Source organism: Epithele typhae (genome assembly GCF_022376455.1).
Source record: "Epithele typhae strain CBS 203.58 chromosome Unknown BXZ73scaffold_72, whole genome shotgun sequence".
Lineage (NCBI taxonomy): Eukaryota > Fungi > Basidiomycota > Agaricomycetes > Polyporales > Epitheliaceae > Epithele > Epithele typhae.
The window spans coordinates 181,061-199,740 of record NW_025954263.1 but is presented as its reverse complement, the minus strand read 5'-3'; the positions used below and the strand labels follow the sequence as shown (position 1 = coordinate 199,740).

Genomic DNA, 18,680 nt, shown 5'->3' with positions numbered 1-18,680 from the left:
TCAATAGAGTCGTTCTATCACTGACTGAGGATCGCTCCTCTTCGTGTGTTACAGTCGGTCCCTGCCTTACTCAGAGTTCATCACCGTCCTCATCTCTCACGACAGCAATCGAGAGCGAACACAGACGCGTTCGTCTCTGTCGCTGAGCGCGCGGCCACCCTCGCCGAGTACGTTCAAAAGAAGACTCTGGGCTTGAACGGAGGGACGGTCGGTGTGGACATGCAGGTCATCTTGCTGGAGCTACATAGGTGGGTGGTTTCATCGTGCTCGTGGAACGGCTTAGTCACCGGATCGGGATGCAGCGCTCTGGTGAAGGTGCAAGACGCAGTCAAGCGAGAGCTGGAGAAGGGGCGCTTCAATCGTTTCTTCCGACGGGAAAAGCTTCGCGGGAAGGCGCAGGAATGCCTACTGAAGCTGGACGATGCGTGGCGTTCGTTTGACGTAGGTGTGGTCTGGTCGAACCCGGCAAAATGCTGACGGAACGTCCACACAGACCGCGATCCTGGTGCGACTGGAGCGCCAGGTTGAATCGCTTAAGAGCCAGGTTGAGTCGCAAGCTCCATTCGAACCCGGCTCCTTGGTCAGTGCCTCCGCTCTTCCGACTACAGCGTTATTCTCACAGCTGCTGTCAGGTACGATACGTGCCGTTGACAGATATACAGCGCACAGAAGCCCACACGAAGATACCGTACAGAACCAGGACCCACCACGGTTATCAATACAGCGCTATATTGGGTACTCGTCCGGTGACAGTGCGCACGTATGGTCACAAGCTCAAGGATGTACGTACCGTGGTCCAGTCAATGCCTGATCCGTCTTGCCGATGGTTCTCGCACAGAACGTTTTCGAAAGCATCCAAATGTATTCTGAGAACAAGTATGTGCTCATCTATTTAGCAGTCCGATTGCGTTTCTGAAGTACGCATAGTCACGAGTCCCACGAAACCTTGAGCAATGTGATCGCTATGGCTCGCCCTCAGGCCGGAACCCAATTCTATGTCCTGGACGGTAGCGCACCCTTTCCGCTTTTATCATGCAGTTACTGAACGTATATTCAGGTCTACAAAGATCTATATTGACAGACTTCGACAGTAAGGACCCCGTGATTTGGGTTCAGAAGCTTTTTCAGCATGTGAGCACTTCTCGTATCGTCAAAGGAAAGGTCGCTAAGAGCGGAAACGTCCCAGTTGGTCGATGCAACGGTAAGCCCACATTCATCCGCAATGTATCCGTATTAAACCTCCTCCAGAGCGCGGTTAAATTCGTTGAAGATTGGGCACTGGTTCCCCTAGATTCCGTAATTGTCTTTCTTCACTCACTCTTTCATGCCCAAGATCTCAAATGTCTCACAGTCAGAAATAGTGATTCCCGCACACAAGGGGCCCTGTTTGCCTTCCGCCGGAATCGATTCGCATGGTCACCTCATTTTTGATGTGCAAGATCTGGAGCGTGGGAATGCATCCTGTCTATTGACATGCATCTCTGGCCTATATTCAGAGGTAAAACCCTCCTTATGTTCATTATCCTAGCGTTTACTGATGCTTTTATAAAGGCCCACAGAGATCCTAGGCAGCACTTCCTTCCCGGTACGGACTGTCCTATTCCACCTCTGTTCCAGGCTCATATACGATTCACAGAGGCTCCAGTTGTGCACAACTCGGGGTCCACTTTTGATGCTCTGGTACAGGCGCACGACCATGTCTCTCATTCCAATTTCTCTCGTCTCTGGGATTTCGTCGCCAGACATATACCGTTCCACCTCCTGGAGATCCCTGACAACGATGCCAAGCCGGGCGACTATGGCTACATTACAAATCACCCCGACGGCCCCCGTTTCACGTACCTCGGAAATATCGATGATGTATTCGAATCCTCAGTCGATATTGTGTCTGAAGAGGGTCGGATTTATCACGACAAGCGTAGGGCCCCGTTAAAGCACTCAACTTGGTCAAACAACGCAGTCGAGAGGTCAGGATTGTTCAGCCATCTGCTTAAAGCATCGTTTTTATCATCCCATCCTCGGCAGTGAGGAATTCACCATTGTTCCATCCCAGAACGACCCGGGTCGTTGGTGCATCGGCCAACAAATCCTATACAGCATATCAGACGACACATCCTACAAATTCTTCACCGACCACGCACTACGTCTGTCCCGCCTACATGGTATAGACCTATCAGATCTCTTTCTCGGTAAGCTCACTGGTTCCCCTGAATCACTCTGGTGCTGATGTTGCGACAGTCGATGGCCGCTATTATGAGGCGTGGGCGTGCACTGGCGAAGATCACACGCACGGTACACACAGTGCGTACGACGTGTGACACTTAACGTCATCCACGATCTCTTACAAGTGACTGTGGATACAGCAACGGCGTGGCTTCACAAGCAGCCACTTGACGAGCACGGTGTGCCCCACAAGCCGTGGGCGTACTGGTCCTTTGATGAGGAGCCAGTGCCCGTAGGACACCCGCCGCCAGACGTTCCACAGGGCCCTGGATGCTTCTGGGTGGAGTGCGTCATTTTCAGGGCTGCATGCGCGTGATACCCGTGCTGATGCGAATCTGCGACAACTGCAGACGGGCAAGGCTATTGGCCAGCTGTCTCACTCCGTTTACAGCTCGAATGAACGTGATGCTCGCGGAGGCCAGCGAACGTGATCGGGCGGCGGGTGCACGCAGGAAACTCGCGGACACTGGAAAGCTTGAGCCACGCGCGGGGCCATCATGCGCCGGAGAGAGCTCAGACGACGATGACGATGCGGGGTACCACACGGCGGCGAGCGAATAAGGAATGACGTAGTAGTACTTCCTACATTCTACGCACACACCACATCGGTTTCGAGGGGGGGCCGAGACATGTAGTCCTGCAGTGTTTCCCAACTGTATCGGGCAAGGGTGCCCAATGTCTCATATCGCGCTCGCGTCCGACGCGTTCCCGTCCCCATTCTCGCACTCCGCCTCAGCTTCGGTCTCGGCGCGCGCTCGGCGAATACGCCCTCTCAGAGCGCGGGCCACTGCGCGCGCGGAAGTGCGGGAACTGCGCGATCGCCTTCTCGGGGCACGCCACGCCGGGCACGACATCCTAAGACGGTCGCGGCCCACGAGCGCGCGCCGCAGGAGACGAGCGAGACGTGGTCCGGCGAGCGAGCTGAGCTCGCGAGGTCGGTGCGGGAAGGTCGAGGTCCGTGGGGGAGAGCCGGTCGGTCGGGATGCAGAGCGAGGTGAGCGTCCACGAGGGTATTGATTAGCACCAACGGCGCGCCGAAAGAGGTGGCCGGTGGACGAAAGAGCGTGTACCCGAGCTCCTGGAACTCTGGTGGGATCGGAGGCGGGCACGCGTGAGGTGATAGCGAGGACAGGCGGTGGAGTCGACGTACGGGAGCGCAGGTCGTGTGCAATGTGTGCGATTGCTTATCCGTCGTCGGCGACTTTCGGTGCGGGTGTCAGTGTGACTCTAAGGAACGTGCGGGTGAACACAAATAGGAGAACGCATAGCAGTCAAGGTCGAGCATGCCTCGCAAACTGACCACAGGTCTGTCTTCTGCGCCATGCCCACCCTCTGGAATCGGCGCATGCGCGTCATGAAACAGAGACGCATTTCTTCTCAGGTGCCAGGATCGTGCCCGGAATCCGCACCGTCGACCCGACTAGTGGACTGACGCAGTCCAAGCGTGCCAGAAGATGGCAATCGGCACGATCTTGGTGTCTGTGCCAACGCCGTCCGAGGAGGGTGGCTCCAACGCACTGCCGTCGCAGCGTCCGCCGAGCGCGCAGTGCGGGTGCAAGCTGCGCCCACAGTCTGACGCGGTGCGATCGCTCAGCGAGAACGGGGCGGAGCACACGAAGCGCAGCTGGCACGCACCGAGCCCGCCGTCTTCTGTAGCGCGAAGGCGATGGTGCGGCGCGCGTCGGCCTTGCCGCCACCCGCAGTCATCCGCGCCGCTACGGTGATAGGCCCGAGCGCGTGGAGATTGACGGTGTCGGCTAGACGACGGGCAAGCATTCGGGGGGAGTCCAGGCTGCGGGGGGAGCACGCGCGAGGAAGCGGGGCAGCATTTGGGGATGAAGTCAGAGTACGCACTTGGCGGGCGGGACACGGCAGTGGATGCGTACGCGGTCATCATCAAGGTTGCGTACACTGCACGGGTGCGGCACGGAGCGAGGATGGGATGGATGAGCGGCGGGGACGGGAAGGTGGAATGGCGGGTACGCGTACACTTGGTCCCCAGTATGTCGAATGAGGCGAAAACGAGTTCTCGTGGGCGGATGATTGCCTAGAACGCATCTGAGCGCGATGGGGAGATGCCACAGGAGATCGTCTCGCCAGATGGGGCGTTCAAAAGGGCATTGATCAGGAAAGGGAGTGGTCAGGTTGGAATGCGGTCCCAGCCTTGTCATCATGCGAAGCCTTCAGTGTGCCGGACGGCCGTCGGGCCGTCCCTCCCGCTCCCCTTCCCTCGAGCGCTCACGGCGGAGGCGCGCCCCATGCGCTCTCCGTCCCTGCCTCCTCACCCGCCCTCTGCTCTGAACATAGCCACTGTAAATACGGCCGCTGCTCCCTCGCACCCCGCATCTTCTCCGCTGGAATGGTGCGCGACGCCCTGTGAGTCCTGCTCTGTCTTTTCCCCTCGCTGTATGCGCTCCTCCTCCTTTCCACTCAGGCCCCGTGCTTACACCGGGCCGCTGTAGCTTCCACGAAGCTCCGTCCGAATAACCCTGCATGCAGCTCCTTCCTGAGACCTCGAAAATCTCCGCGCCCGTCACGCTCTTCCTCACGGGCCAAACTTTCGTCGCCGCCTCCACTGACGCGCTCGCGGAAAGATCGGCCTACTTCGGTATTCCCCATCATGGACCACCGCAGCAGGAACTTCTCCTTCAACGCCCTCCGAGACGCCATGTGCATCGGGAGCACTCTGCCGTTCGCCACTACTTCGCTCCGGTGCGTTCTCCCCCCGCGTGTTCCGCGAACGTCTGACGCCCTTACGCGCTCACTGCACTTACGAGCACCCCGCGGGCCTACTCTCCACACTCTACGTACAACTGCGCGATCCCCCTCTTGGAGCACGCTGTGCTGGGTACGACGTCAAGCATCCCCTCGTCCGTCCAGCCCGGCGCTGTGCAGGCCCCAGACCGTCGCGGCCCACAAGCGTGCGGCGCAGCGGACGAGAGAGTCGCTGCTGGCGAACGAGTTGAGCGAGATCGAGCTCTCGAGGTCCGCGGCGGGCGGGATCCTCAATCGGCCGGTTGGGGCGCAGGGCGAGGTGCGCCGCGTCAGCGAGGGTTTCGTTGGAGACGAGCGTCACGCCGAAGGAGGAAGCATTGTGCAGGGATGGGGCGAACTAATCCAAACCTAGTATACAGCGACGGGGAACGGACAACCACGGCGGGGAGCAAACATAAAAATCTGCCACACCACTGTGAGCAATCGGAAAGACTGATCTGAGGGGAAAAGGGAACTCGACTCACGACTCATACGGCACCGATGGGCCTGCCAGGGCTACCCATATTTGACGACCTCGTGATGAAGCTGCCGCTATTCGGGTTGGTCATGCTTTGGGAGGCTTGCGTCTGGGCCGATGCGCCTGATGTGTCCGACGCTGTGGACGTGCCGGTGCCGCCGCTCTCGCTCGTCGTAGCCGACGACGCGGGCGTCGTCGCCGACTGGTTGTCCCCAGGGTTCGCCGCCGTTGACGACGTCAGGTCGTTGGTGTGGCCCTTGTTGGCCGTGACACCGACGGCGCCGCCCACGACGGTGGCGACGGCGACGATGTCGGCGACGAGGAAGGTCGGCAGCCACCTTCTGGTCTTGTACCACGGCCGCGCGGGGGCGCGGTGCGCCGTGCCCGCGTACCCGTCCTCCGCCTTTGCGGTGTCGAGCATGGCGGGGCGCACGCACGAGCCTTTGTCCAGGAGGCTCGAGACGTCGTATCCTTCCCGCGGGTGTGCGCGGGGAGCATGGTCAGCGTTCCGCCTTCACGTTTGAAGACTCCGCGCTGGGACAGCTGGGACTGTGGAGACTGTGGAGACGGAGATGGGGGAGTTGATGTATGCGCCGGTTTCCTCCCCAGCCGTCTCCCGTCGACCCGGGTTTGCATGCCCACCATCCTTCCCTGTAACCCATGCGCTTCATAGCGGGCGATGAGTGCACTCAGCCTGAAACCAAAGAGACGTCAACGGAGGAGAGGTGTTGGGTATACAGCTGGCGAGACTTACCGCCATGCTCTGCAAGGCTGCAACAACGACCGCTCCTTCGATCAGAGACCTGCCCACCGATCCTGAGTGGCTATTCACGTAGAACATGACGGGGGACCGCTGCTTCGCAAAGAAAGCGGCGGTGACGGATGCCGCGGCGTTGTGGATCGGCAGACCGCTTGCAGTGCCTGGTGAGCGTGGCCATCCGTCGTCAGCGCCTCCTGTTTTAATCACGTCTGAGGTACGGGAGCCACGTAAACAGCCTACAAGCCGCGCTATACACGATCAGTATCACCACCTCGCACAGAAGCCGACTACGGACCTCATCATACGTCTTCTTGACGCTCGGGTGCGCTTTGACCGCCTCCGCATACTCGCGGAACGGCGCAAACCCGGGCACCACCAGGCGGTCGACGAACCGAGCACAACGGGTACTTGTCTCGTGCCGCATGAGGTACTCGTTACGGAGCAGGAGCGGCGCGACGGCGACGTCTTACTTGCCCCCAAGGGCGCCTGCAGGCGCGCGTACACGTCGACGGGCCCGGTGCCCATCGGCGTGGCGGGGAACGCGGCCTCCCCTGAGGACTCCAACTCGTCGACGAAGATCCGCATGCGTGTGCGCGCGATCTGATCGGTGAGGACGAGGCCTGCGGAGGGGTACTACTCGGCGATGAGCGCGGCGACGACGAGGGACTCGGGATCTTCTCAGACTCGGGTGAGGGCTCGTCGGGAGGGACTCGGTCGCTTACAGTGCGATGACAACGCGGCGGTGGACGTAGGGGGAGTACTGCAAGACGTATCAGCCCGAGGAGAAGCAATGAGAAGAGCGTCCAGAACTCACCGAACGGCTGTAGAGGGCGATTCGCTCAGGCATGTTGGCGTGTGCTTTCACGGTGTAGAAGGCGGCGGGTGCAGAGGGGTCTGACCATGCCACCACCGGTCGCTAGCCCGGAAGCAGCCACTCCGTCCTCTTTGACACGGCCACTTGCGCTGTCCGCTGGTGGCGCCACGACCACCTCGCCCAGCGCGCAGATACCCGCCGACCAGACAGCAGGAGTGAGCTGACGATTTCCGGCCACGAGCTGGTGTCGATGACGCGGCGGAAGAAGGTGGTCGGCATGACTGGCAACGGATGTGGTCAGGCCAAGCCGAGAGCAATGAGCGATGCAACGTACTTTCTGTTCAGGTGAGGGCGACCAGGAAGAGACTGAACGGTGAGGGTGAGAGGCGCGCGTTCGAGATGGAGAAGCAGATCGCGAGGATGATTCGGGGAGCAACGATCTTGAAGACCTGTGGCCGCATACTTAGTTCATGTTGAAGTACCGACGACACACCGAGAGAGCTACCATGAGGAATGGGTCGAGGACTGGGACTAGACAGTACACGGTTCTAGGTAGAAGGAACTGAGCTGACGTCGGTGATTGGAACACCTCGGTACGAGCGCATGATGCGTACGATATCGGAGCAACGCTACAATACATGTCAGTCTGCATTCAAGAGCGACTGTAAGGTGGACACTCACTTTCCTGCGCCAAAGGCGGCCACCTGAACGAAGAGCAGGAAGAAGACCGCGATGCGCAGGTCCTCCGCCCGCGGCTTCTGTGCCGCCGTCTGACGCAGCGCTGCCTTAACTTCGACCCACGTTGTGAGTGTCAGCGAAAACGTGACGTAGAACAAGCCTTCCGCAGCGATCGCCAGCCACACGAAGGCTACTCCACGTCCGAGGGAAAAGCTGAGCAGACGCGCGTGAGGCTGACTCCGCCGACGCGAAAAACGAAGGGTAGCGCGGCGGTAGATACTACCCATACGGTCAGCAAACGCACCGAAAGGACCCCGGCCTATGAAACGGAACACAGGATGAAACGCCTTTCTTGTCGCGGAAGCCGCCGTCCCAGGCGATGAAATAGCGACCAGCCGAGATTGTTAAGCTGTTCAACAAGCAGAGACCGACGTCAGTCATCGGAACGAGTACAGTTGAAAGCACGCACGAGGATGAAGATGGTTGTCTTGAGGACCAGGTAAAGACGTACGCTGTCTTGTCGTCCGCGTAGAGCTCAAGAAAGAGCTCTTCCTTGTGTTTGGCGATCTAGTCCACCATTTGAATGTTCGCCAAGTACTCCTGCGAGCGCGATGTGAGGACGAGGGTCGGATCGCTGGAACGGCATGCAAAACGTACTCTTGAATGCGGGCGGTACGAGTGACCGGTGGTGTCGAGCCGGGGCAAATGTAGCGTCTGCTTGCCTTGCAAACGGGCGTGGGAGGTTGTGTTGGGAGGAGGGCGTCCGGGTGCTCCATAGTCCAGACCTCCAGAGACGTGGCATCTAGGACGCGTTCGGTATCGCAACAAGTTGCACAAAGATGAGAACACACCTTCCGTAAAGTCCTCGTCCTCTTCGTCATACCACCACGTCTCCACCTCTCTAGGTCCTAGGAGTTGCTCCGCGCGCGTACATGGCAGAGGTTCCGGAGATCCGAAGGAAAAGGTCGCGCCTGGTTGATTGAATACCGAGTCGAAGCCGACCTACGCGAGGTTGTGGGTCGGATGGGGGTTGGAATCGAGGTTCGTCTTCCAGCCCTTTGGTGTACACTCAGTCGGCGCGCGCACAACAGCACCAGAGACCTGCGTACCTTCTTCATGGCAAACACGTCCTCGTATATCCCGCCTAGAAGCGCGATGTTCGATCGCATGCAGAAGAACGAAGCAACGGCGACGTACCGATGAGTGCGACATGCCCTAGCCTGCTTTCCGTGGGGACATGCGTATGCGAGATGCCCCATGCACCGCGGTCCTCGATGGTGAACTTCGGGTGAGGAGCGACGATCTTTAACAACGGGGAATCCGTGCTTCTCGAGAAGGAGGTCCGCGCGCAAGCCCTTCCCTGCGCCGCGATGTGAAATGGAGAGGCAAAACGGTCCGCGCGCAGACTTACCGACAACGAGAACGAGCCGCTTGGCCTCCACAGTCTTGAGCAAGTGCTGTTGCATGTCTTGGACGATTGGATCCGTGAGGTAGCAGTAGAAGACGGTGCCAGTGCAAAGGAAGTGGAAGACGAGCCCGATGAGCAGGAGCCGCCACACGGGGCTGTATGTCGCCACGGCGGTTGTCGGTTCTATGCAGGCAGAGTCCTGCATGCGTGCTCGGAATGTGGGAGGTGAAGAGTGGAAGGCGGCCCGCGCGAGTGAGTGTTGTTGAGGGATGAGAGAGAGAGAGAGAGAGAGGGCAGTTCAATCACCTCCTCTACCGGAGGTGATCCCGGAACGCTACGTAGATAAGCACGGCAGCACGCCGACTCCAGCGCTGTCCTGTAGACGCCCCGTCGTCCGACGAGTGGCCGCGCGAGCACATGTCTAATATAGTATATACGAAAGTCACGAAACTATTGAAGCAGTGATCAGCCACCGCATATATGGAAAGTATGAATCAGAAGGCCTGCCATCAATGTCATAGAGGCGCGCCTCCCCCAAGTCCTTCCTCTTCCGCTCCCGTCGGAATGTGATCGCCCCAGCGTGCCACGCTCGTCAATGCCGGCTGCGGCAGCGGCCCGGTCTACTCCGTCAACGAGCCGCCCTCCGTCGTCCGCAAGCTCGTCCACTTCCCCGGGGCCCTCCACCTCCAACCGAGTTGCCACCAAGCTCCACTGCAAAATCCGAACGTCTGCGGCTGCCCCAGTATGCCATGTCGCGACTTCGCTCCCGTATTGGCGCAGTCGTTCGCCGACCCCCGCCCCATCGCTGTGCATCCGCATACCAGCCGCCGGGCAAGCGGGCTAGGAGAAGGTGAGGATATCGCGGGCGACTCCTTCTGCTTCGACCCGCTCATATGGCGACAGCGCGTCAGCATGTCCCCCACTCGAGCGCGGGCACCAAAAAGGACACTCAAGCATCGCCGTCGTTGCCTGGCCGCCATATCTCCGGACCTGCTTTCGCCCATGCAACTGCTCTCCCCGCACGCACCTGCAAGGAGTTCCCACTGCAGCACTCATGCCCTGTACAAAGCCTTCGACCCCAGAACACAGACGACGAGCGCATCGAGAAGGCATCGCCCTGCTCGCGGCGGAGACAGCTCGCGTTCCTTCGCCTGCCGCGAACGCGCAGCCATGTCCGCGGGCGGCGTTGGGTGACGTTTTGAGAAGCTGGAAGGGCGCTGAATGCTCGCCGACGAGGTACGCTCCGTCCCGCTCTCTGTGCATTTCGCGGTTCTTGTCTATCTCTCCAGATCTCTGTGGAGCATCCCAGCTGTCCACACTGCTTCTGTTTTCCCCTTGGCTTTTCTCGCGCGAAGTCGGTGCTCACGCCTTCTTTCTCCCCACGCAGACTCTGTATCGACTCATCCAGAGCGTCCTCCCTGATTCCGGGTCCTCCCAGCCTCCGCCTCTTCCGCGACGCGACCCCAGCCTACCCCGCCGTCCCTCTGCTCTCGCACCCGCTCCCGCCCATCACCCCGCCGGTCTCGTTCAGCCCAAGCGCGCCATGGAACTGCCGCATTTTAATCTTCCTACTCGTTCTCGTCCGCCCGCCCGCCACCGCGGGAATACCTCTGGGACGCGCCCGCGCGCTCACGTCGGCGGGGTGCATGCCGCTCCCGCGCGTGCACAAGCATGCGCACGTAGCGTTCGGGAGGTGGAAGGTGGGGCCGACGCTTCGCGCCGCCTTTTCCTTCCGGGCGCGGAGTGGGGCGTGTTCCCGAACCAAACTGTTGGCGGGGGGCCGCAGTTGGGGTTTGTGGGCTGCGCTCCATGCGCGTGAATGTGAGGGCGCAGGCCCGCGGATGCTTAGGACCGCGCGCGGAGTGAATTTGGCGCTTCGCTTTGACCCTCCGGGTTCTTCGCGGTTGTGTGTCGCGCCTTCGCTTCCTTCCGCGACTGGCAACACATCCGCTTTCTCCAAACGAGCTCCGCTCTCCGCTTGCACGCAATGACATCGGGTCATCCTGCGCTCGCTTGCCGTCGCGCTCCTGCCCCCTGGGTCAGCATAGGCATTCGGTTGTCTCCAGGACCTGATGCGAACTCTCGACAGGCCACTCCGGCACAATGCAAATGCGCCAGAAACCCTGCGCCCGCGCGTTTACGCAGTTGTTCGGTCACTAGGTGGACGCCTTTCAGGATTACGACGTGCGTGGCGTATTCTTTCAGCGCATCCTACAGTGCTAATACATATACATGCCATCCCTCCGCTGATCTCCAGATCCCCTCGCGTTCAGCTCCCGGCTCAGGCTTTCCTCCGTCCACTGTCGTTGGGCCTCGCCCAATCCACGCTGTTCTAGCTCTAGCGCTCCGACCGGGATGACCCCGCGCACCCGACATGGGATGGTCGGGGTGGACGACTACACTAAGGTGGGTGCAAATTTGCGCCCCTCTTCCATGCGTATCGATGTCGCTGTGCAGAGCGCGCGTGCATGTGTGCGGTAGCGGCGCAGGCACGCGCTCAGGGCAGCAGGGTGTGCAGCGAACGCGAGCCCCGCGCGACGGCGTGCAGGTGGACGTTGCCCACACGTCGTCCGCGTGTTCGCGCGGCGGGCGCGGGACCAGTCGCGCGCCCTCGGTGACGCCTCCCGACGCGACCGCCGTCGCGACCCGCCACGGATGGGGGAGCGGCATACCCCAACGGCCCCGTTCTGGGCGGGGATGTCGATGCGGGAGGCCCCTGCCAAAAGCCCATCCATATGGACCAGCCGCTCGAGGGATCGCGGACGACGAACTTGCGGCTGGCCAATGATCGAATCGATCGAGCCTAATACTCCCGATCCATCCGCGTTCGCGGTCCCTGCCGTGCATGCACTCGCGGAACAGCGAATTGAAGACCGCTCTGCGCCGGCTACTGGCGCGTCCAATCCCCAGCTGATCGCCGCATGCTGTTTTCAGAAATCGCACTGCTCTATCCGACGATCCGGTCAGCCTGGGCTTGAGCGTCTAGAGCCTCGGCGACGGCGCCGGCGGGGTGGGGCGGGCGCTACTCTGGTATCTCCGCCCCACCCGACGGCGAACGCGCCTTGGGCCTGAGGCCTGCCCACATCATCTCCGTAGTTCATCAGACTGGGAGCCTCGGTCCAAGTATATGCGGCCCTCAAGACACAATTACCGAGCCTTTATCGACAGGAGGCCTTAGAGCGGAGCCTCGTGGCCCCCGCGAAACACGTCCCTCTACGACATAGCTGTGATCATTTATTCATATTGCGCACATTTCGTACGTGCTGTGCTCCAAGTTGTGGGGAAGTAAAACGCGCGTGCCCGTTATCGGTGGCGTGCAGTCCCTGCCCACGGCTGACCGACACCGACTGCATGCAGTGGCTTTCGCCAGTGCTTCCCACCACACGTATATACGCGCGCCTAATCCACGCCGCGACGTCTCGTTGAGCCTGCACGGCCGCGGACAGACGGCGGTCCTGGCTTCCATGCTTACTCGGAAGTCTGGACGCACAGCCTGCACGCGGCAGACGTGCGCATTGTGCGTGCACACTCTCGTGTGGACTCGCAACGCAGCGAGCACGGCCTGGGAACTCCGCCGACGAGCGTCCTAGGCCCATGTCGGTGCGGAACACACGAGGCTCGAGCTTCCAATTCTCGCGCACAGGTCTCTGACAATGTAGACACTACTATAAGTACGCCGAGGACGCATGCGCTGATAGCCCATGGTTTCTCTCTCACTCACAGCTCTCATCATGGCTCCCCGTCTCGGTTGCGGACAGCGGCCCCTCGTCACCAGAAGCGCTGCGGACGACGTGCTCGCCAACTCGATCACATCCTCGAGGCCTCAAGGATGCTGCAAGCGCTGTCGGGGCCGTCCCCTTCCTCGGCGGCATCGTCGCCACGCACTCGGGATCGCGAAGGCCGTCGAGGTGCGCATTCCTCACATCCGCCCGCCTGCGTGTGCGCCGTTCTCATCTCCACGACAGCAATCGAGAATGAACACAGACGCGTTCGTCTCTGTCGCTCAGCGCGCGGCCGCCCTCGCCGAGTACGTTCAGGAGAAGACTCTGGGCTCGAACGGGGGGACGATCAGCACGGACATGCAGGTCATCCTGCAGGAGCTACACAGGTCGGTGGTTCCATCCTGCTCGTGGAACGCTTGGTCACCCGATACGGATGTAGCGCTCTTGGGAAGGTTCAAGACACAGTCCAGCGAGAGCTGGACAGGGGGAGCTTCAATCGTTTCTTTCGACGGGCAAAGCTTCGTGGGAAGGCGCAGGAATGCCTTCAGAAGCTGGACGATGCGTGGCGCTCGTTTGATGTAGGTTGGTCTCGTCGAACCCGGAAATATGCTTACGAAACGTCTACACAGAGCGCGATCTGGTGCGCCTCGAGCGCCACGGTGAATCGCTTCAACGCCAGGTCGAATCGCTTAAGGGCCAGGTTGAATTGCAAGCTACATTCGAACCCGGGTGCTTAGTCAGTGCCTCCGCTCTTCCAACTACAGCGTTATTCTCACAGCTGCTGTCAGGTACGATACGTGCCATTGACAGATATACAGCGCACAGAAGCCCACACGAAGATACCGTACAGAACCAGGACCCACCACGGTTATCAATACAGCGCTATATTGGGTACTCGTCCGGTGACAGTGCGCACGTATGGTCACAAGCTCAAGGATGTACGTACCATGGTCTAGTCGATACCTGATCCATCTCACCATGGTCTCGCACAGAACGTTTTCGAAAGCATTCAAATGTACTCTGAGAACAAGTGCGCACTCATATTTCGCAGTCCGATTGCTTTCTGAAGTACGCATAGCCACGAGTCCCACGAAACCTTCAGCAATGTGATCGCTATGGCTACCCTCATGCTGGAGTCCAATTCTATGTCCTTGACGGTAGTGTGCGCTTTCAGCTTTATAATACAGCTACTAAATGTACGTTGAGGTCTACGAGATCTATATTGACAGACTTCGACAGCAAGGACCCCGTGGTTTGGTTGAGAAGCTTTTCAGCATGTGAGCACTTCTCGTATCGTCAAAGGAAAGGTCGCTAAGAGCGGACACGTCCCAGTGGCCGATGCAGCGGTAAGCCCACATTCATCGGCAACGTATCCATTGAAAACTCCTCCAGAGCGCGGTCAAATTCGTTCAAGATCGGGCACTGCTCCCCCTATTATCTGTAATTGTCTTTCTTTCCTCGCTCTTTCATACCTAAAATCTCAAATGTCTCACAGTTGAAACAGTGATTCCCCACACAAGGGCCCTGCTTACCTTCCGCCGGAATCGATTCGCATGGTCAGCTCATTTTTGATGTGCAAGATCTGGAGCGTGGCAATGCATCCTGTCTATTGCATGCATCTCTGGCCTATATTCAGAGGTAAAACCCTCCTTATGTTCATTATCCGGCGTTCACTGATGCTTTGCTAAAGGCCCACAGAGACCATAGGCACCACTTCTTCCTGGTAGGACTGTCCTATTCCACCTCTGTTCCAGGCTCATATGCCATCTGCAGAGGCTCCAGTTGCGCACTACTCGGATTCACTTTGATGCTCTGGTACAGGCGCGCGACCATGTCTCTCGTTCCAATTTCTCCGTCTCTGGGATTTCTGCTAGACATATACCGTCCACACCTAGAATCCTGACAACGATGCCAAGCCGGGCGACTATGGCTACATTACAATCACCCCGACGGCCCCCGTTTCACATACCTCGGAATATCGATGATGTCTTCGAATCCTCAGTCGATATTGGTATCAGAGCGTCGGATTTATCACGACAAGCGTGCGACCCCGTTAAGCACTCCATTGGTCAGACAACGCAGTCGAGAGGTCAGGATGTTCAGCCATCTGTTTAAAGCATCATTTTTATCATCCCATCCTCTGCAGTGCGGAATTTACCATTGTTCCATCCCAGAACGACCCGGGTCATTGGTGCATCGGCCAACAAATCCTTTCCGCTTCCAGCTACACATACGACAAATTCTTCACCGACCACGCACTACGTCTGTCCCGCCTACATGGTATAGACCTATCGGATCTCTTTCTCCGTAAGCTCACTGGTTCCCCTGAATCACTCTGGTGCTGATGTTGCGACAGTCGATGCCGCTATTATGGGCGTGGGCGTGCACTGGCGAAGATCACACGCACGGTACACACAGTGCGTACGACGTGTGACATTTAACGTCATCCACGATCTCTTACAAGTGACTGTGGATACAGCAACGGCGTGGCTTCACAAGCAGCCACTTGACGAGCACGGTGTGCCCCACAAGCTGTGGGCGTACTGGTCCTTTGATGAGGAGCCAGTGCCCGTAGGACACCCGCCGCCAGACGTTCCCTGGATGCTTCGGGTGAGTACGTCGTTTTCAGGGTTGCATGCGCGTGATACCATGCTGATGGAATCTGCGACAACTGCAGACCGCCAAGCTGTGGCCAGGGTCTCGGTCCGTTTATTGCTCGAATGAACGTCATGCTGGCGGAGGCCAGCAAACGTGATCGGTGCGCCGGCACACACAGGAAAGCCATAGACACTGACAAGATTGCGCCGCGCACGGGGCACTCATGCACCGGAGAGAGCTCAGACGACGACGACGACGACGCGGGGTACACACAGCGCGAGTGAATAAGAAACAACATATACCAATTCTACGCACACGCCACGCCAGTTTCTAGGTGGACCGAGATATGTAGTCCTGCAGCGCTTCGAAATTGTATCAGGCACGAGTACCCAATATCCCATATCGCGCTCGCGTCCGACGCGTTCCCGTCCCACTCTCGCACTCCACCTACGCTTCGGCCTCGGCCCGCGCTCGGAGAACGCGCGCTCTCATACTGCGTGCGAGGAAGTGCGTGAACTGCGCGATCGCCTTCTCGGGGCACGCCACGCCGGGCACGACATCCTAAGACGGTCGCGGCCCACGAGCGCGCGCCGCAGGAGACGAGCGAGACGTGGTCCGGCGAGCGAGTTGAGCTCGCGAGGTCGGTGGGGAAGGTCGAGGTCCGCGGGGGAGAGTCGGTCGGTTGGGATGCAGAGCGAGGTGGGCATCGACGAGGGCGTCCCGAGTTGGCACAGCAGCGCCCCGACAGAGGTGGCTGGTGAAGCAAACAGCTTGTGCCCAGCCCACGGAACTGTGGTGGGATCAGAGGAGGTCACGCGTCAGTTGGTTTTGATGGCGAGGACAGGCTGTGGAGCCGACGTACGGAGGCGCAGGTATTGTGCAATGTCTGCGAGTGGCTATCAGTCGTCGGCGACTGTGCGGGTGTCAGCGCGAATGCCTCTGAGGAACGCGAGATAAGGGGATGAACGGGTGATTAGAAACAGGAGCAAGTACAGCTGCAGCCAAGGCCGAGCGTGCCTCGCAAATTGGCCACCGGGGTGACTTCTGCAGAACGCCCAGCACGCTCCCCTCGATTCGGCGCATGCAGGGCGCCGCGCATCAGAGACGCGTTTCGTCTCGTTGGTGCCAGGGTCGTTCCGGGATCTACACTGTCGACTAGTCTAGCGAACTGGTGCAGTAAAGTCGACCGCAATGAAGAAGAAGCATGCACAGATGTAGGGGGACGAATATGCCAGGACGAGCAAGAGAAGGCATGGAATTTGGATGAAGGATTGGCAACTTACAGATAGATAGCTAGTTCGCACCTTTACCGTGCGTCTCCCGCTCCTGACGTTTTTGCCTACCGTCACTTTCGACCGTCTTCCCTAGAAAAGCTGTCCCTTGGTGCCCCGCCTCCGCGTTGCTCGACTTGTCCAACACCCGGCGCTCCCGTGCCGTCGACCGTAACAGCTTGCACGTCGCCGAGTCCATTGTTGGGTTGATAACCGGAGTCAGGGATGCGATATAGTCTCATAGAAGCTCGAGAAAGAATGGGAAACGCCAGGGGAGTCGGTGGAGAGGAGACAAGAATGCGTATGATAGGCGCCTGAAAATTCTGGCCTCCGGAGTCCGGAGTCCGCGAGCCGGGCCGCGGCGAAGGCTGTGTTCACCGACTTAACTCTCCACCATGATGAAGAGAAACAAAGGTGTGCATTCGGACCCCATGTTCGGACGTCGACATCATTCACACCTTCCACAACAGATCCTTCAGTCCTCGACTCCTGTGTCGCGAGCGAGGAGCGCGCTTCAAGTTCTTCATCACCGATTTCTCCTTCGCTCGCCCTTCTTCACCGTCTCCCGGGCACCGCCGGCGCCTCTTCCTGCACCCATCTGCAACCAAGATTCCCGCCGTGACCGCGTCCGCGCCCCCCACTGACCTCGCCTTGCCGGTGACATCTCCCCCTCTTCTGCGCACCGCCTGCACCGTGCACGTCCGCGTCCTCCACCGCTGGTGACGCGGTCCCCACCTCTCCCCCTCTTCCTGCGCTCATTTCCGCGCTTGCGGAGGCGCGGCGGCACGCTGCGAGGGCTCGCGATAGCTCCCGCGTTGGCCGAGCTTGACGAAGGCGCACGAACAGCGGGGACGCGTCGGACGACAAGAAGGAGGGCGACGACTCGGCAAGGAGGTGTTCGAGGGCGACGTCGTGCGTTCGTCGGAGCTCGACGACACCCTCCCAGCTCAGCGTCACCGGTAACGGGGCGAGTGGTGTCGCGGCAGTGGATGCCCCGCTGGAGAAGGGCGCGAAGGGGTGCGTGATGCTCGCGTGCGACGACAAGATGTCAGTCACTGATGTGGACGTTGGTTGTACAGTGGATCGCCGTGATCAACACGCTCATTCCCAAAGTCTCTTCCCTATCCACCCGCTCGGATTTCGCCATTCCACTCCCGGCTTTCGTTATCGACTCCGAGCTCTTCCCTCCCGACCTCAAGGGAACCCGGTGTTCAACGCGCACGCATCCGTGCAGGCGAACAGGCCTCAGGTTGACGACCGTGTCGACTACCACGTGGGTGTTCTAGTCTCTTCTCGTCTCTCTCTTCTCTCTCTTCTCCTCCCTCACACCTCGGTGCCCGCCCAGCTGTGGATTCGTTGCCTGCACGAAGTCCTCCCGTTCCCGCTCCCGTCAGAAAGCAGATCTCCCCCAGCACACGCTCGTCAAGCCGGACGTGTATACCAGCTGGGACAGTAGCTGAGTCTACTCCGTCGACAAGCCGCCCTCCGTCGTCCGCAAGCTCATCCACTTCCCCTCCACCTCCAACCCAATTACCACCAGGCTCCGCTCCAACACCCGAGCGTCCGCGGCTGCCCCAGTATGCCATGTTGCGACACCACTCCCGTATTGGCGCAGTCGTTCGCCGATCCCCGCCGATCGCTCTGCATCCGCATGCCGGCCGCCGGGCAAGCGGGCTAGGAGAAAGTGAAGATATCGCGGGCGAGTCCTTCTGCGCCGACCCGCTCATCCGGCGACAGCGCGCGCCGCTGCGGAGGCCGCTCGATGGCGAGCACCAAAAAGCCCAGTCAAGCATCCACGTCGTTGCCTGCTCGCCATATCCCCGGACCTGCTTTCGCCTATATTCTCTCTCTCTCGCATGTACCTGCATGGAGTTCTCCGCTGCGGCACTCAAGGCCCCTCGACCTCCAGAACACGGACGATGGGCACATCGAGAAGGACATCACCGACGTATGCCGCTCGCAGTATTGGTGCGT

At 59.6% G+C, this 18,680-nt stretch overlaps 6 protein-coding genes across 6 annotated transcripts; 3 read left to right on the top strand and 3 right to left on the bottom strand.

Moving 5' to 3' along the window:
- Positions 1 to 219: 219 nt before the first annotated feature.
- BXZ73DRAFT_81110 (uncharacterized protein) lies at positions 220 to 3,338 on the top strand (the record flags this gene model as incomplete). Its single annotated transcript, XM_048023432.1, has 14 exons — positions 220 to 441; positions 494 to 632; positions 655 to 782; positions 839 to 876; positions 928 to 1,007; positions 1,058 to 1,131; positions 1,157 to 1,201; positions 1,552 to 1,967; positions 2,026 to 2,189; positions 2,239 to 2,301; positions 2,364 to 2,508; positions 2,574 to 2,759; positions 2,960 to 3,177; positions 3,265 to 3,338. The coding sequence occupies 14 exons, from the start codon at positions 220 to 222 to the stop codon at positions 3,336 to 3,338; spliced, it is 1,992 nt and encodes a 663-aa protein (XP_047873325.1).
- A 305-nt stretch (positions 3,339 to 3,643) lies between these two features.
- BXZ73DRAFT_105866 (uncharacterized protein) lies at positions 3,644 to 3,999 on the bottom strand (the record flags this gene model as incomplete). Its single annotated transcript, XM_048016415.1, has 2 exons — positions 3,644 to 3,795; positions 3,855 to 3,999. The coding sequence occupies 2 exons, from the start codon at positions 3,997 to 3,999 to the stop codon at positions 3,644 to 3,646; spliced, it is 297 nt and encodes a 98-aa protein (XP_047873324.1).
- Positions 4,000 to 4,843: 844 nt separating this feature from the next.
- Positions 4,844 to 5,979, top strand: BXZ73DRAFT_81109 (uncharacterized protein; the record flags this gene model as incomplete). Its single annotated transcript, XM_048023431.1, has 3 exons — positions 4,844 to 4,935; positions 5,119 to 5,257; positions 5,449 to 5,979. The coding sequence occupies 3 exons, from the start codon at positions 4,844 to 4,846 to the stop codon at positions 5,977 to 5,979; spliced, it is 762 nt and encodes a 253-aa protein (XP_047873323.1).
- Positions 5,980 to 6,451: 472 nt separating this feature from the next.
- On the bottom strand, positions 6,452 to 7,062 carry BXZ73DRAFT_105864 (uncharacterized protein; the record flags this gene model as incomplete). Its single annotated transcript, XM_048016414.1, has 5 exons — positions 6,452 to 6,463; positions 6,511 to 6,622; positions 6,718 to 6,848; positions 6,949 to 6,975; positions 7,030 to 7,062. The coding sequence occupies 5 exons, from the start codon at positions 7,060 to 7,062 to the stop codon at positions 6,452 to 6,454; spliced, it is 315 nt and encodes a 104-aa protein (XP_047873322.1).
- Positions 7,063 to 7,370: 308 nt separating this feature from the next.
- BXZ73DRAFT_105863 (Phosphatidylinositolglycan class N-domain-containing protein) lies at positions 7,371 to 9,320 on the bottom strand (the record flags this gene model as incomplete). The annotated part of the gene is made up of 9 exons (XM_048016413.1): positions 7,371 to 7,478; positions 7,535 to 7,577; positions 7,644 to 7,658; positions 7,711 to 7,920; positions 8,365 to 8,509; positions 8,559 to 8,709; positions 8,817 to 8,851; positions 8,905 to 9,067; positions 9,123 to 9,320. The coding sequence occupies 9 exons, from the start codon at positions 9,318 to 9,320 to the stop codon at positions 7,371 to 7,373; spliced, it is 1,068 nt and encodes a 355-aa protein (XP_047873321.1).
- Positions 9,321 to 12,846: 3,526 nt separating this feature from the next.
- BXZ73DRAFT_81107 (uncharacterized protein) lies at positions 12,847 to 15,719 on the top strand (the record flags this gene model as incomplete). The annotated part of the gene is made up of 12 exons (XM_048023430.1): positions 12,847 to 13,023; positions 13,081 to 13,223; positions 13,277 to 13,419; positions 13,467 to 13,625; positions 13,648 to 13,775; positions 13,830 to 13,867; positions 13,916 to 14,033; positions 14,140 to 14,183; positions 14,984 to 15,144; positions 15,194 to 15,447; positions 15,515 to 15,540; positions 15,614 to 15,719. 12 exons carry the CDS (start codon positions 12,847 to 12,849, stop codon positions 15,717 to 15,719), a joined length of 1,497 nt encoding a protein of 498 aa, XP_047873320.1.
- Between the last annotated feature and the right edge of the window lie 2,961 nt (positions 15,720 to 18,680).